A 17,185-nucleotide genomic window follows, 5' to 3' on the forward strand; every position below is an offset into this window, starting at 1 on the left:
CAGCAGTGGGCCCTAGAGGCGAGGTGTGCAGGCCCACCGGTGTGTGGACACGCCCTGGCATCCGCCAACCACTGCCCCATCTATGGGTCAAATAGTCGTCACCCCCCCTGCCCCCCACCCGCTGCCTTGTGGTACCTTTGGGAGAAGGAAAGGCTATGGGAGTAAACCCAGACAGAAAATCAGGAGTGGAGCCCCTGAGGCGGCTGGGTGTCATTGCTGACCCCCTGCCGGCAGCTCCTGCAGCCAAGTCGATGCCAGATGTATTGCATTGCTTTCCTCTGGGCCACATCGTCACGGCCGAGAGAGGGATCTTGATGTCTGGGCAACCCAAGATCTCCATATTTTCTGCCCAGGCTTGCGCCACGGAGAGGTCACTCCAGCCTCCCCTCTAAAGGGAGGAAACAACACGGAAGCTGGCAGTCTTAAGTTCCACCCGTTTGGCGCCAGCTTCGACGGTGGGAGGAATCATTGACTAATGATTAGCCACCGCCCGCCTCAAGCCGGGCAGCCCCCGGTCAATTAGGTGTCAACCCGCCAGAGCCGGCATCATCCTGGCGGGGAATAGGGTAAAGCACGGCTAGCAAACGTCAACAATTGCACCAAAGATGATCAGAAAAAAAAGCGAAAACTGAGAGAAAGAAAACGAAGATACCAGCTCTTCGAGTATCAAGCTGGAATGTCAGAACAATGCGCACAGGGTTCTTGGACAGCCTTGATCTCATTGGCGACTCGCGCAAGACCGCTATCATTGACCGTGAGCTCCACCGACTTAATGTCGACATTGCTGCGCTCCAAGAGACACGTCTTGCTGGCTTTGGCTCTCTGAAGGAAAAACACTATACTTTCTTCTGGCAGGGAAAGAGTGCAGAGGAATCCCGGGAATATGGTGTGGGATTTGCAGTGAAAAACACTCTGCTTCCCATGATGGACCCACCGACAGAAGGCTCTGAGCGGATCCTTGTAATCCGCCTTTCTACCAGCAGCGGACCAGCAAACCTGTTGTGTGCTTATGCCCCGACCCTCTGCTCACCACCAGAGTCAAAAGACAAGTTCTATGAGGAGCTCGACGCGGCTGTCAACACCATCCCGAAAAATGAGCATCTGCTCCTTCTGGGAGACTTCAATGCCAGGGTAGGTGCTGACCACAAATCCTGGCCAGACTGCCTTGGTCATTTTGGAGTGGGGATCATGAACGAAAATGGACAACGTCTGCTAGAGCTGTGCTGCTACCGCAAGCTCTGCATCACGAACACCTTCTTCCAGACTAAGCCTCTGCACCGGGTATCCTGGAGACACCCCAGATCTAAACATTGGCAACAGCTCGACCTCATCATCACGAGGCGAGAGGCCCTTAACAGCGTGCTTCTCACAAGGACGTTTCACAGTGCTGACTGCGACACGGACCATTCACTAGTCCTCAGCAAGGTCAAGCTTCGACCAAAACAGATCTATTACACCAAGCAGAAGGCCCGTCCACGTATCAATGCCAGTCGTTATACCAACCTGGCTGTCACACAACGCTTCCTCACCTCCCTTGACCAAGCACTCTGTGGACCATCAATCAGGCAATGTGCTGTGGACAAATGGAAATGCTTGCGTGATACCATCTACGACCAAGCCATTGCAACATATGGGAAGAGAACGAAAAGAAATGCAGACTGGTTTGAGGCTAGTGCTGCAGTGATGGAGCCAGTTATAGAGGCAAAGCGTACCGCTTTCCTCAGGCACAAGGGAAACCCCTCACAGAGGAACCTTGACGCCTTGAGAAAGGCCAAGAGCGAAGCCCAGCGAACGGCACGTAGCTGTGCCAACAACTACTGGCTCGAGCTCTCCTCAAACATACAAAGGGCCTCAGACACGGGAGATATCAGGGGCATGTATGAGGGGATAAAGCAAGCAACCGGCCCGTCCATCAAGAAAACCGCACCACTGAAAGCCAAGTCTGGTGAAGTCATCACTGACCGCAACAAGCAGATGGGAAGATGGGCTGAACACTACACAGAGTTATATGCCACTGAGAGCATTGTGTCAGAGGAGGGTCTGAGTAGAGTTGCAAACCTGCCTGTTATGAAGGAGCTTGACAAGGAACCCACGCAGGAAGAGCTCAGCAAAGCTATTGACAACCTCACATGCGGCAAGGCCCCAGGTGCTGACGGGATAACACCTGATGTCATAAAGCTTGGGAAACCTTCCTTACTGCCGCACCTTCATGATCTCCTCTGCCTCTGTTGGAAGGATGGAGCCGTCCCCCAGGATCCGCGTGACTCCAAGATTGTCACACTGTACAAGAACAAGGGAGACCGTAGTGACTGTAATAAATACCGCGGCATCTCCCTGCTTAACATCGTGGGGAAAGTCTTCGCTCGTGTCGCCCTTGCTAGACTCCACCTCCTTGCAGAACGTGTTTACCCTGAGTCACAATGTGGCTTTAGGGCAGCAAGATCCACAGTGGACATGATTTTCACCCTTCGGCAGCTGCAGGAGAAGTGCCGGGAACAGAGGAGACCCTTGTATCTCGCCTTTGTTGATCTCACTAAAGCATTCGACCTTGTCAGCAGAGATGGTCTCTTCAAGATGCTTGCAAAGATCGGCTGCCCCCCAAAACTCCTCGCCGTCATAAGATCATTCCACGAAAACACACAGGGTTCCGTCTGTTGGGAAGGAGGAACATCAGAGGCCTTTCCAATCCGCAGCGGCGTAAAACAGGGCTGCGTTCTTGCACCAACCCTCTTTGGAATTTTCTTCTCCGTCGTTCTGTCTACTGCTTTCGACACATGTTCTGAAGGTGTCTCCCTACACACGAGAGCTGATGGGAAACTTTTCAACCTTGCCCGTTTGCGCTCCAAGACCAAGGTGACCAGTGTCCTCCTGAGGGAAATGCTTTTTGCTGATGATGCAGCTCTAGCATCCCACACAGAGTCCGGGCTCCAGAGGCTGATGGACAGACTTTCATCTGCATGTAAAGAGTTTGGTCTCACCATCAGCCTAAAGAAGACCAATGTCATGGGCCAAGATGCTGAAACTCCACTCTCCATCTCGGTCGACAATCAGACTCTGGAATGTGTCAACACCTTTACATACCTTGGATCCGCAATCTCCAGTGACTTGTCACTTGACACAGAACGTGCCACCCGTCTTGCGAAAGCCGCCTCAGTGATGGCCAGGCTGTCCAAAAGAGTATGGTCGAACAACCAGCTATCCACGCGCACTAAAATCCAGGTCTATCAAGCCTGCGTCATTAGCACACTGATGTATGGCAGCGAGGCCTGGACCACCTACACCAGACATGAGAAACAGCTAAACAGCTTCCACCTGCGCTGTCCTGGTAATCTCATGGCAGGACAAAGTTCCCAACATGGAAGTCCTAGACCGTGCTCACTCCACCAGCCTGTTCACCATGCTCAGCCAACGCCGCCTCAGATGGCTTGGCCATGTCCACAAGATGGACCCCAGCCGGCTCCCCAGAGCTGTCCTGTACGGCGAACTGTCAACAGGCTCCAGACCCCTTGGTCGCCCCCGACTGCGTTTCAAGGACGTGTGCAAACGTGACATGAAACAAGCAGGCATCGACCACAACAACTGGAAGGAAGCTGCAAAAGACCGCAACGTTTGGAGGCAGACTGTTGCTACAGGAACCCGCCGTGCCGAGGAGAAGCACATCTCCTTGTTGCAGGCGAGGAGACAAAAGCGGAAACTGCGCGACGCGGGACCTGCTCCTGTGTCAGAACCCTCCCCATACGTCTGCGCCAACTGCACCAGAGACTGTCACTCCAGAGTCGGGCTGTATAGCCACAGCCGCCGCTGCAAGAAAGAATGAACTCCCCCAGGCGCAACCCATCGTCACTACTGACGGACGGATGCCTATGACATATGTACAAATATATATACATACATATATATATATATATATATATATATATATATATATATATATATATATGTATATATATATATACATGTATATATATATATATATATATATATATATATATATATATATATATACATACATGTATATATACATACATGTATATATATATATATACATGTATATATATATATATATATATACATGTATATATACATACATGTATATATATATATATACATATATATATATATATATATATATATATATATATGTATATATATATATACATATATATATATATATATATATATATATATATATATATATATATATATATATATTACATGCACACATATACACTCCTTAATATACATATATGTACAAATATATACTGTATATATACTGTGTATATATATATATATATATATATATATATATATATATATATATATATATATATATATATACACACACATACATATATATACACACATATATATACACACATACATATATACATATACATATATATATATATATATATATATATATATATATATATATATATATATATATATATATATATATATATATATATACGCATACATATATACACACACATATACATGATTTCCTCGCCTTTGCTTTGCTGTCTCCCTCTCCGTGTCTTCCTGGTTCATGTCCTTTTGTGTTTTCACAGTGACTCCCCTGTCTTCCGTGATCGCGCCTTGTTACTCGACACCCATCCGGATTCCTGACTGCCCTCCTCGATCCACGACCTCCCTGCTCGGACCCAGACCACGCTGCCCTGCTCCTGCCCACGACCCCTTGCCTGTCCACAAACTGCCTCTTCACCTTGTCCCTTGGAAGTCGACGAAAGATACAACCAACACTCACAGAAAACAACCCTTGGTAACATTTACTTTATTCATTTTACACAGTCTACACTCACTCACTTAGAGTAGCATACGCACACCACGTATTCATCAAAGGTTTTAAATAAACCTTGTAAACCACAGTTCTGCCCTGGTTGTCGCCTCCTTCTCTTCTCTGTACACAACAGTACGTTCTGGCCAAAACATGTCGGAACCAGGCGACAACGGCAAGCCCCAGCCCCGGACATCCAGATCTTCCGACCTGGCTATCCTTAGCTCCGTTGTTAGCGAACATCAGGTTCGGTTTTCTGCCTTTGAGGACAATCTAGAGAGAGGATTTACCCGACTATATTCCAGGCTGGACAACATTTGCCCTGGGGCCAGTTCTGGACTTGTGGTACCTCCACATGCTTCTCCAGTCCAGGGACCCGAACACAGCATTCTGGAACGAGAGCCCAGGATTGCCAGCCCTAGACCCTTTGAGGGGGACTTTGAACTTTGTAGAGGGTTTTTGGTAGAATGTGACCTCATTTTTCGTCACCAGCCCTCCCGCTATTCCTCAGATAGCGCCAAGATAGCATTTATATTTTCCTTGCTTTCCGGCCCGGCTCTCAAGTGGGCTAATGCCGCAGTCGACAGGACCATGGGGCTCAACTCCGACTATTCTGCGTTCCGTGCAGAATTTCGGGCTGTTTTTGATCACCCCAAGGATGGGGGGGACACGGCCGGACGTCGGCACTCCATCTAGCAGAGTTCACGCTAAGTGGCAGTCTACACCATAGAGTTCCGGACCTTGGCGGCGGACAGCGGTTGGGATGACCGGGCGCTCCAAAGCGCATTCCGTCGCGGCCTTTCTGAGGAAATTAAGGACAGTCTACTGAGAGACAGACCCACTTCCTGTAAAGACCTCTACTGCGGTCTTGCCGGACACGTCCGGTATAATTGTCCAGCGAGACCAAAAGATCAGGCTCACCAGCACAGGGGATCCTGGTGAGCCATACTTTATTCCCCCGTAAAGAAGAAAACCCTGACATACTGCTACCCGCTACTCTGGACTAGGACAAAAGGAGCATTCAAGTGGAGGCATTTGTGGACTCTGGAGCTGACGAGAGTCTTTTGGACTACGTGTTCGCCCGGCAGATGTCAGGACTGGGTCTATGGCGTGGTTTGTTCTCCTAGAAGGCAACGGAAAGTTGGCGCGTGCAAGATGTGAATTTAAATACATTTTTAATTCTAACTAAAAAAAAGAACAAACAAAAGGCGCTCACAGTGGAGGTACAAAACGACTATGAAAATAAAACACTATAGCACAAAGGCAAAAAACTATGAACAATAACAAAACTTACTTGACATGAGAAGAGGGGCATAAAAAAGAGCAGCATGGATCATGAGCGTGAACAGAGTGGCAGGAGTGAATGTGATGTCGCCAGGACGAACAACAGAAACAGAAAAGCTTATATAGTGACATGATAAGTGAAAACAGGTGCGTGACTCTAACCGTGAACAGGTGCGTGACATGACAATGTGAACCAGGTGAAACTAATGGTTGCTATGGTGACAAAGCAAGGGAGTGAAGACAAGAACTAAAAAGTGTCCAAAACCCAAGCAAAACAAAAACATGATCAACACAGACATGACAGAGCCCCCCCCCCTTACGGACAGATCCCAGATGTCCAAATAAAACAGGATCAAGAGTCATGGGAGGGCGGGAGGGGGACATGGCGGTGGGTCGCCAGGCCAAGTGGCCCCGAATCCACCAGGGCAGAGTCAGGTGGCGGCGACGCGTAGAGCGCCGCTGTACCAGGCGAGGTGGGCGACCTGGGAATGGCCATATGCATGGCCGACGAGGAGATCGACGCACTTGGCGTGGCGGACGACCAGGTAGTGGCCACATTTGTGGCCGACGAGGAGGCAGGCACGTCGTCGTCGTTGCAGGCGTGGAAGCAGCCGATGACGCAGGTGCAGCAGACGAAGCAGGCAGCGAAGCTCGGCGTGGTGCGTCAGGCGGAGAGTCTCGGCGTGGCGGGTCTTGGCGAGGGTCTTGGTCTTGGTGTAGGTGGTTTTGGTCTTGGTCTTGGCGGGGGTCTTGGTCTTGGCGGGGGTCTTGGCAGCGTAGGTCTTGGTGTTGGTCTTGGTAGTCTTGGCAGTCTTGGTCTTGGGGTGGTGTGTCTTGGACTTGGTCTTGGCGTGGTGTGTCTTGGTCTTGGCTTGAGGGGTCTTGCACTTGGTCTTGGCGTGGAGCTGCGACTGGCGGCACTTGGCGTCGTGGAGCTGCGACTGGCGGAACTTGGCGTCGTGGAGCTGCGACTGGCGGAACTTGGCGTCGTGGAGCTGCGACTGGCGGCACTTGGCGTCGTGGAGCTGCGACTGGCGGGTTTGGCGTCGTGGAGCAGGTAGCGGAACTTGGCGTGGAGCTACCACGGGTGGCGCTTGGCGTGGAGTTGCGACTGGTGGCGCTTGGCGTGGAGCTGCGATTGGTGGCGCTTGGCGTGGAGCTGCGACTGGTGGCGCTTGGCGTGGAGCTGCGACTGGTGGAGCTGCGACTGGTGGCGCTTGGCGTGGAGCTGCGACTGGTGGTGCTTGGCGTGGAGCTGCGACTGGCGGCACTTGGCGTGGAGCTGCGACTGGCGGCACTTGGCGTCGTGGAGCTGCGACTGGCGGAACTTGGCGTCGTGGAGCTGCGACTGGCGGAACTTGGCGTCGTGGAGCTGCGACTGGCGGCACTTGGCGTCGTGGAGCTGCGACTGGCGGGTTTGGCGTCGTGGAGCAGGTAGCGGAACTTGGCGTGGAGCTACCACGGGTGGCGCTTGGCGTGGAGTTGCGACTGGTGGCGCTTGGCGTGGAGCTGCGATTGGTGGCGCTTGGCGTGGAGCTGCGACTGGTGGCGCTTGGCGTGGAGCTGCGACTGGTGGAGCTGCGACTGGTGGCGCTTGGCGTGGAGCTGCGACTGGTGGTTCTTGGCGTGGAGCTGGGCGTGGAGCAGGTGGAAGTGGCCTAGCTGGAGGCTGTGGCTTGGCAGGTCGAAAGACTGGTGGTGGCGGCCGTGCTGGTGGCTGTGGCTTGGCAGGTCGAAAGACAGGTGGTGGTGGCCGAGCTGGAGGCTGTGGCTTGGCATGGCGATGCTGAACCACCCCACCTGAACAGTTCCCAGCCCTAGCCCCCCCCCCCCTCAAGGAGCGGATCCCAGACGCGCTCCCCGCGGTCTGGAACCGTCTTTTGGGGTGGGTGGAGGGAGGTCAGGAGGGGGGCTAAATCCTCCCCTCTAAATGGTCCAAAATGTCTTTCCTTCCCCCCCACCTGGGCTTTTGTGGGTGGATAAAAAGAAAAATTTTGTGACGGGGGCGGGGTTTGAGTCTTGGGGGACGGGGCATGAAAACTGGGTGACTGATTGACAGGATCTAATTTGTAAAAACATGTCCTGATAATGTCTTATCATGTTTTTACAGTCTTTTGCTGGAGGTGAGTGATCAAAAGAAAAAGTATTGAAAAAAAAATCCTGGTCTGTGACGTCATCAGGGCGAAGCCGGGCTGGCTGCTGCTTGCTTCGCCCGGAGGGGGAAGGGCTTGTGGGAGCGGCGTGACCTGCCGGCTCGCGAAAGTCTTTCCTCGTCCTTGGCGACGCTTCCGGGACGGGAACCACGCGCCGATCGGCACCAGCTTGCCTCCATTCCCCCACATCATCCCCCTGCGCTCCCTGGGGGAAAAGCGCAGCGTCTCGGTCTCCATGGCGCGCAGCACCTCCCAAGAAGCCTCATCCAAACTGTCCAACTTTCTTGCGGGAGAATTTTTCTGCTGGCGACATACTGTCAGGACTGGGTCTATGGCGTGGTTTGTTCTCCCAGAAGGCAATGGAAAGTTGGCGCGTGCAAGACGTGAATTTAAATACATTTTTAATTCTAACTAAAAAAACAAACAAACAAAAGTTCGAGCCTATTATCGAATCCTCTTATCGAACCGATTCCTTATCGATTCTCTTATCGAGTCCAGATAGGTTGTTGTATATGGAAAAAAACACACAATATTTGGTTAAACAAAAGCTCACTTTTATTATAAGAAAAAAATAAAATCTAATAAATAAATAAATATTGACTGTTACCCCCCTAAAAAAATAAAATAAAATAAATAAATATTGACTGTTGTTACCCAAAGTATATTAAGTTGTATTTTTCTGAAAAACAAATATATACGGTAACACAAAAACAACCTGTCTCTGTGAACACTATAGGTGTATAAATAATAATATAGTGTTAAATAAAATCAGTCCCTTGGGCACAAAACTGAAAATAATACAGCTCTCCAAAAAGTGCACTTCTGCTGTTATTGGAACATACTAACTACAGCTATTGGAACATACTAACTACAGCTATTGGAACATACTAATTACAGCTATTGGAACATACTAACTACAGCTGTTGGAACATACTAACTACACACACTATGACACTAAGAATGCAACAGTCATCAATCAACAATTCTTCTTCAAAAAAATTAGCATGTTAAGTTAAAGTACCAATGATTGTCACACACACACTAGGTGTGGCAAAATTATTCTCTGCATTTGACCCATCACCCTTGATCACCCCCTGTGAGGTGAGGGGAGCAGTGAGCAGCAGCGGGGACCGCGCCCGGGAATCATTTTTGGTGATTTAAACCCCCAATTCCAACCTTCGATGCTGTGTGCCAAGCAGGGAGGTAATGGGTCTGCTGTTTCTGGATCAAGTCTGACCCTCTCTTTGCTAATCGCGTCACCAGCGGTCGAAAAAACACGTTCACTTTGCGTGGAACTAGCTTGGACACACAGATAGGTTTGAGCAAGATCATATAGGAGGGGCAGAGTGTCTCTCTTACCAAACCACCAAATGGCAGTGTTGGCCTGCATGTTGGTGCAAGGAAGGCCTCTGTACACCTGGATTTCCTGGTCTACTCTGTCTGGGATGCTCCTCTGTTTCATGGGCGCAGTTCACTATCGTCCTCCGCTGGAAACAGGTCATCCAAGCAGGGAGTCCTTCTTCTTCACAGCAGGTGGACTCTAAAATTAAATGGTGGGACTCAGTTAAAATGTTTAATCTAATTATTCAGAGGTTTTTAATTAAACTAAAAGTCCCATACCTTATAACTAAATAATTTAGTTTAGGTATTTAAATTCAGGCCCCCTCTGATCATCACCAAGAGCTGAACTCACCTCCTTTTCTTGCCTCTCTGCCTCTTTCACTGGCTGCTTGAAAAAAACCCATTTCAAACTGATTTAGTTTTTCAGCACAATGTTTTAGGCTGAGGTGGTCCTTAAAGTACAACAGAGTCAAAGTGAAGGTCTCACAATAAAATATTGCTTCAGTTCAATAAATTGTTTCAAATAATACCTCTACTACTGCTTCCACTGTGTTTGCTGCCACGGCTCTTCTCTTCAGCCTCTCCCAGACGACATCCTCCTCCAGTCTGTATCTAAACCTCCTGGTGTCCATCAGTGTGGCCTCCTCCAGGAATGACTGCACGTCCTTTTCCTGGAGGGAAAATGAGGCACAGACACATCATAGAATTAGGGGGGAAATTAGCTGAATGTGAAGACTGTTTGTTATTAAGTCTTAATTTTGAAATAATTACAGGTCAGACATTAACTGTACCTGGTAGCGTTTAGACAGATCACCCCAAATGGCCTGCTTGATGGCCTTTACAAAGGCAGACAGTGAAGCGGGCTTCCAACTTCTGCAGGATTGGAATAATCTGGCCACAGGTGGGGTGTCTGTCACTTGAGACGCAGAGAGTAGAGATGTGGAGCACCTCCATCAGCTCCACAAACTCCTGGGCCCTCCTAAAGTCTGCGATGTCCAAGCTGTTGTTGACTCTGCAAAGTAAATAATTATGATTATTAATTATAATTCAAATCAGGCTTAAAAAATTTAGTAGCAATAGTACAAAATGTTAAATACCGGTCCTTCTCCGCCTGCTTCCTGAGGGCGGGGAACTGCTCAATAAATCTCTGAACCATCTGATACAGAGAATTCCACCTCGTCCTCACGTCCAAGATCAGCCTAAGGAAGGGCAGACCTGGCAAAATATAAACACATCTATCAATTCAAGGGCCAGGCCCACTACTGTCCAAATCAATGATGAATTCCCAAAATTAGTCACCCAGAATGTATCTATTTACACAGTAATTTTCTACTAATGAGAATATGAAGCAGGGTTCAAAAAAATAGTATCAAATTAACTGTAACGTTACATCATCATATACATCATGTATCTGGGATTTAAAAAAAAAAAAGACTATTGAAATGTGTTCTTACTGAGGAGCTGCTGCTTGTCCTTCAAGACCACTTTGGCCCTGTGGGACCGTTTCAACCACACCACCATGGCATGGATCCTCGCTGCCCAGTTGGATACTGACAATATGCTGTAGATCTTCTGCGCTGCCACTTTTAAGGTGTGAGTAAAACACCCAAACTTGAGCAGGTGGAGCTTCTTGGCATCAACATTTATATTGGCAGCGTTGTCAACGGTTGCTGCCACAACCTTCGTTTGGATCTTGAACTCTTCCAGGATCTCATCTATTTCTTCGGCCGCAGCATGCCCTGTCTGAGCCTGGTACACGGCTCTGGTGTTGAGGACTTTCTCCTTTAACTGACACTCCGAGACGTAGTGCACAGTTACGGTGAGGTAGTGATCCTGCGTGACAGCTGTCCAGCCGTCAGCAGTGATAGCTACGTTGCTAATCTGCTCTAGCTCGGAGATCAGATTGGCCTTCTCCATCTCATACCACGCTGGGACCAGGGTGTCAGACAACTTTAATCTGTCGAAGGGCTTGTACTTGTGGTTCAGAGCTGCTAGAGCCTCCCTACAGAACACATTGTTGTGGGAATGAAGCACATATACTCAGATACACTGACTGTTAGGGGTGTGAGAAAAAATCGATTCGAATTCGAATCGCGATTCTCACGTTGTGCGATTCAGAATCGATTCTTATTTTTTTAAAATCCATGTTTGTTTGTTTGTTTTTTTTGTTTTTTTTTAATTATTCAATCCAACAAAACAATACACAGCAATACCATAACAATGCAATCCAATTCCAAAACCAAACCCGACCCAGCAACACTCAGAACTGCAATAAACAGAGCAATTGAGAGGAGACACAAACACGACACAGAGCAAACCAAAAGTAGTGAAACAAAAATGAATATTATCAACAACAGTATCAATATTAGTTACAATTTCAACATAGCAGTGATTAAAAATCCCTCATTGACCTTATCATTAGACATTTATAAAAAAAAAAAAAGAACAATAGTGTCACAGTGGCTTACACTTGCATCGCATCTCATAAGCTTCACAACACACTGTGTCCAATATTTTCACAAAGATAAAATAAGTCATATATCTTTGGTTCATTTAATAGTTAAAACAAATTTACATTATTGCAATCAGTTGATAAAACATTGTCCTTTACAATTATAAAAGCTTTTTACAAAAATCTACTACTCTGCTTGCATGTCAGCAGACTGGGGTAGATCCTGCTGAAATCCTATGTATTGAATGAATAGAGAAATGTTTTGAATCGGGAAAAAAATCGTTTTTGAATCGAGAATCTTGTTGAATTGAAAAAAAATCGATTTTGAATCGAATCTTGACCCCAAGAATCGATATTGAATCGAATGGTGGGAAACCCAAAGATTCACAGCCCTACTGACTGTGATTATACAAGGTCTATCATATCATGACAGGGCCCCTTTAAGTGGGCCACCTAAGAAAAATACTGCATTAATTTGTATTGTACAGCACTTTACATTTGAAACAAATCTCAGAGTAATGGTGTTGTTTACTTTTTGCTCCATTACATGTCTGCAAAATACAATTATTAACCTACTTGTGAGTCAAAAATATTAAAGTTCGATGATTTGGTAAAATTGCAAACAGCTAAAATGATGTGGAATTAAATGATGGAGTTTAAGAGGTTGTTTAAATGAATAGTGCTTACAAAGTACAAAGAAGAAGAATTATGAGAAATACTTTCAACCTTATTGAAAATAAGATATTCTTCATCTCAGTATATTAATAATGATTGAATTAATTAATTACATATTACAAAACTGTTGTATATACTAATTCACAGATATTTTATTATAAAAAGGTCAGTAAATGATGTATATATTTGTAAACCCTATTAAGTGGGAAAGGGGTAGGATTAAATAAGCTTTACTTCTTCCTACTCCTGTAAAGTGAAATGATATGAAACTGTGATGTATTATACTGTAAGTGTGTTCATGTTCCAAATAAACTAAAGAAATAAAGAAAGCACTAGTTTATTAGACAGACTTGCAAACTCTGTCGTGGTGTAGACTACAAGATAACTTTAACGTTATCAGACATACAAAAAGGCTCACGTTAACGTTACCATTAGCCACTGACTATGCTTAGGTAACGTTAGTCTACCTAACATTACTGCAGTCCTGGTTGACATAAGAGGTAACATTACTACAAGTGAGCAGATATGGAAATTAACCGGCAACAGTTAACGTTAGTTGCTCACCTGCGTCACCGCCACTGTAACTGGGACTTGGGCAGCTGGCAGAAGAAGAGGGGCGTTCTTCGTCGTCTCTGCCGCTACTTCTCCATGTGTCGGAGACACGACACGGTTCTCAAACTTTCAGGTTATGCGCAGCGTGCACATGTTTCAACATGCTTGTTGTGCTCCCCCCCTTACACGAGAGCAAAGCCTGGCAATAATTGCATATTGCCCCTACCTCGTTTTTTTTGGTGAAATGAAGCCATGCCTTGGAGCGCTTTTTCCGGTCCATTTTGTTCCTGCTTTTCCTATCTGCGCCTAATGACTGAGCTACGTGACGTCATTTCTTGTGATATCCCACGGAAATTTCTTGTCGGGACAGGATTCGTTCCCAGGGATTCGAATAAAGAATCAACTCTTTTTCTTTAGTACAGTGGTCTCGATAACGGGTACCAGTTCTCAAAAAGGGATTTGAGTCCGAGGACTCGGTTCTTTTCTTATCGAATAACCGGGAAAACCGGTTTCGAGTATCATCCCTACCTGGGACTACCCCCTCATAAACCCTATGACTGTGCCATTGAGTTATTCCCTAACGCTATCTTGCCGTCTAGTCGCCTATACAATTTGTCTCTTCCAGAGAAAGAAGCTATGAGGAATTACATCACGGAGAGCCTTGCCTTGGGCATCATTACCCCATCCAAGTCTCCACTGGCGGCGGGATTCTTTTTCGTGGCCAAGAAGGACGGATCCCTTCGTCCCTGCATTGACTACCGTCACCTTAACAACATCACCATTAAGAACAAGTACCCTCTTCCACTTGGTTGCAGGTGCCAAGGCACCTGCAACCATATTCACCCAACTGGATCTCCGTAACGCCTATCATCTGGTATGGATCAGAGAGGGAGACGAGTGGAAGACGGCCTTCAACATTTATATGGGGCATTACGAGTACCGTGAGATGCCTTTTGGAGTCACCAACTCACCTGCTTTTTTCCAAACTCTTGTCAACGACATCCTCCGGGACATGCTGGATCAATTTGTGGTAGTATACCTGGATGATATTCTAATTTTCTCCCGTAACCTCTCTGATCACCAGAAACATGTCCGACTTGTCCTGCAACGTCTATTGGAAAACTGTCTATTTGTGAAGACAGAAAAGTGCTACTTCCACTCCTCTTCGGTGGAGTTCCTGGGATTCGTGGTCGAAAGGGGTCACATAAGGTCAGACCCGAAGAAGGTGGAGGCCGTGGTAAAGTGGCCGCAACCCACTACTAGGACGGAACTTCGAAGGTTCCTCGGCTTCGCCGGCTTCTACCGACGATTCATTCAAGACTTCAGTAGAGTTGCAGCTCCACTCCATTCTCTCACATCTACTAACGTACCTTTTGTGTGGACTCTTTTGGCGAGGAAGGCCTTCGAATGAGCGTTTTGTTTCTGCGCCCATTCTAGTCCATCCCGACTTAGACACTGCTTTTTTGGTGGAGGTTGACGCCTCAGACTCAGGGATTGGGGCTATTCTCTCTCAACGGTCCAAGAATGACAATTTGGTTCACCCTGTTGCCTTCTTCTCCAGGCGCCTGACCCCGGCCGAACAGAACTACGATGCTGGGAATAGAGAATTATTGGCAGTCCATGAGGCCCTGGGGGAATGAAGACACTTGTTGGAAGGAGCTAGACACCAGTTTCAGATCCTGACCGACCACAGCAACCTTCTGCACATCCGAGCTGCCAAGAGAATCAACAACCGCCAGGCAAGGTGGCAGCAGTTTTTCTCTCGTTTTAATTACATGCTCTTTTTCAGACCAGGGTCCAAGAACACTAAGGCTGACGCACTGTCCCGGTTATTCCTGAAGGAACCCACCGGTCCGGCAGTGGCGGAACCCATCCTTCCTTCCACTCGCATCGTAGGGATGGTAACTTGGAAAGTGGAGGACCTGGTTAAGTTTGCACTGCGTTCCAATCCAGGACCGGGAGGTGGACCTCACAACAAACTGTTTGTCCATCGGGAGTTATGACCCAGGGTCCTGGATTGGGGGCAATCCAGCCTGTTCTCATGCCATCCTGGTTTTCAACGATCCCTATCACTGCTACGAAGACGTTTTTGGTGGCCATCCATGACAAAGTACACTCGTGAGTTCATCGCTGCTTGTTCAACTTGTGCCCGTAGTAAGATGTCACACAGGCCTCCTGCTGGTCTTCTTCATCCTCTCTCCATTCCTGCCTGTCCTTGATCGCACATTGCCCTGGATTTTGTCACGGGATTTCCAGCCTCCAGAGGTAACACCACTATCCTTACAATTGTTGACCGTTTCTCCAAGGCAGCCCATTTCATTCCGCAGCGCAAGTAACCTTCCGCTCAGAGACTTCTGACCTCCTCACACTTCACGTCAACAAGCAACATGGTATTCCGGTGAATATCATTTCTGACCGAGGTCCTCAGTTTACGTCGCAAATATGGAGAGCTTTCTGCAAGGGAATCGGGGCCTCGGTCAGCCTTACATCGGGATACCATCCCCAAAGCAACGGGCAGGCTGAGAGGGCGAATCAAAGCTTGGAAACCATGCTCCGATGTGTCGCCAGTCATCAACCCACGTCCTGGAGCAAGTTTCTGCCATTGGTGGAGTTTTCCTATAAGTCCTTCAAGAGCTCCGCTACCGGTATGTCCCCATTTGAGTGCTCATTAGGTTCTCAGCCCCCTTTGTTTACCCAACAGGAACTGGAGATCGCTGTACCCTCAACTAGAGCTCATATTAGACGGTGTCAGAGGGTGTGGAGAGCCGCTCGTGCAGCTTTGGAAAGAGCATCCGAGAAAATGTGTCGCAACGCCAACCGTCATCACATTCCAGCCCCGTCCTACAAACCAGGACAAGAAGGGATGCTTCTCACTAAGGACCTCAGTCTCCAGGTACCATCTAGGAAATTGGCTCCACATTATGTTGGTCCGTTCTCCATCATGTCTATCATAAACCCTGTATCTATTAAATTGGCTCTCCCACCCTCGGTCAAGCGGCATCCAGTTGTCCATGTTTCCCAGATTAAACCGGTAGTGGAGAGCGCTCTGTCCCCTCCTGTCCCTGCCCCCCCCCCCCCCCCCCCCACCGCCACCCTCTAGATTTTTGGCTAATGGAGATCAGGTTTGGACGGTCAAGGAAATCCTCAGGGTCCGTCGACAAGGTAGGGGGCTCGTCTACCTGGTCGACTGGGAGAGATATGGACCTGAAGACAGATCAGTACCAGCCTCCTACCGCGGAACGGGGTGTGCCAGGACCGGCCTTGACGACAGCGACAGGTGCGTAGATGGCCCAGGTGGGCCTGGTTATCTAATCACCTGTCACCTTTATTAGCAACAACTGATAATGAGACACGTTGTTGTAGCTGGAGCGAGAGCGAGAGCGAGAGAGACACGGACAGGAAAAAGACAGTTTGACCGAAAACCGTATTGTTGTCCACTCAGCAAGTGATGCTTATCGCTAAAACTGTAAAAGTAAAGATATAGGCCTAAAGTTGGTAAACTGATGCTCATGTCCACTTTTAAAGATGGGAATAACTTTTGCCATTTTCATTTTCATTGGAAAGACACCTTGTATAAAATAAATATTACATATATATGTGAAGGGAACAGCTATATAATCAACAATTTATTTGATCAAAGAAATGTCTAAGTCACAGCAGTCTGTTGACTTCTTGTTTTTCAAAGAATTTACAACTTCTGTGATTTCACTTTCATGAACAGTAGAAATGAAAAACGATTCTGGGTTTTTTGAATGATGTTCATTAAATTTGACAATGTTTTGTGGTTGTACATTTCCATTTGCTAAATTGGGTCCAACATTCACAAAGAAGGTGTTGAATGCATCCGTTGAATGCATCACTTAGGGTTATTTATAGTTTGATTATTTTCTATGAAATAGTTTGGATGTTACTTATTTGTCATGTTTTTAA

At 47.4% G+C, this 17,185-nt stretch overlaps 1 protein-coding gene across 1 annotated transcript in view; it reads right to left on the reverse strand.

Annotated features, from left to right (window-relative positions):
- Positions 1-8,496: 8,496 nt before the first annotated feature.
- Positions 8,497-17,185, reverse strand: part of LOC133635192 (zinc finger BED domain-containing protein 4-like) — a 29,461-nt gene continuing 20,772 nt past the window's right edge. The window contains exons 6-11 of the mRNA XM_062028079.1: positions 11,031-11,578; positions 10,674-10,791; positions 10,368-10,588; positions 10,107-10,247; positions 9,929-10,028; positions 8,497-9,775 (exon numbers count right to left, since the gene is read on the reverse strand). Coding sequence (XP_061884063.1) covers positions 10,387-10,588; positions 10,674-10,791; positions 11,031-11,578 — 868 coding nt within the window. The 3' untranslated portion in view covers positions 8,497-9,775; positions 9,929-10,028; positions 10,107-10,247; positions 10,368-10,386. The remainder of the gene's footprint in view (positions 9,776-9,928; positions 10,029-10,106; positions 10,248-10,367; positions 10,589-10,673; positions 10,792-11,030; positions 11,579-17,185) is intronic.

This window comes from Entelurus aequoreus, linkage group LG19 (genome assembly GCF_033978785.1).
Source record: "Entelurus aequoreus isolate RoL-2023_Sb linkage group LG19, RoL_Eaeq_v1.1, whole genome shotgun sequence".
Taxonomy (NCBI): Eukaryota; Metazoa; Chordata; class Actinopteri; order Syngnathiformes; family Syngnathidae; genus Entelurus; species Entelurus aequoreus.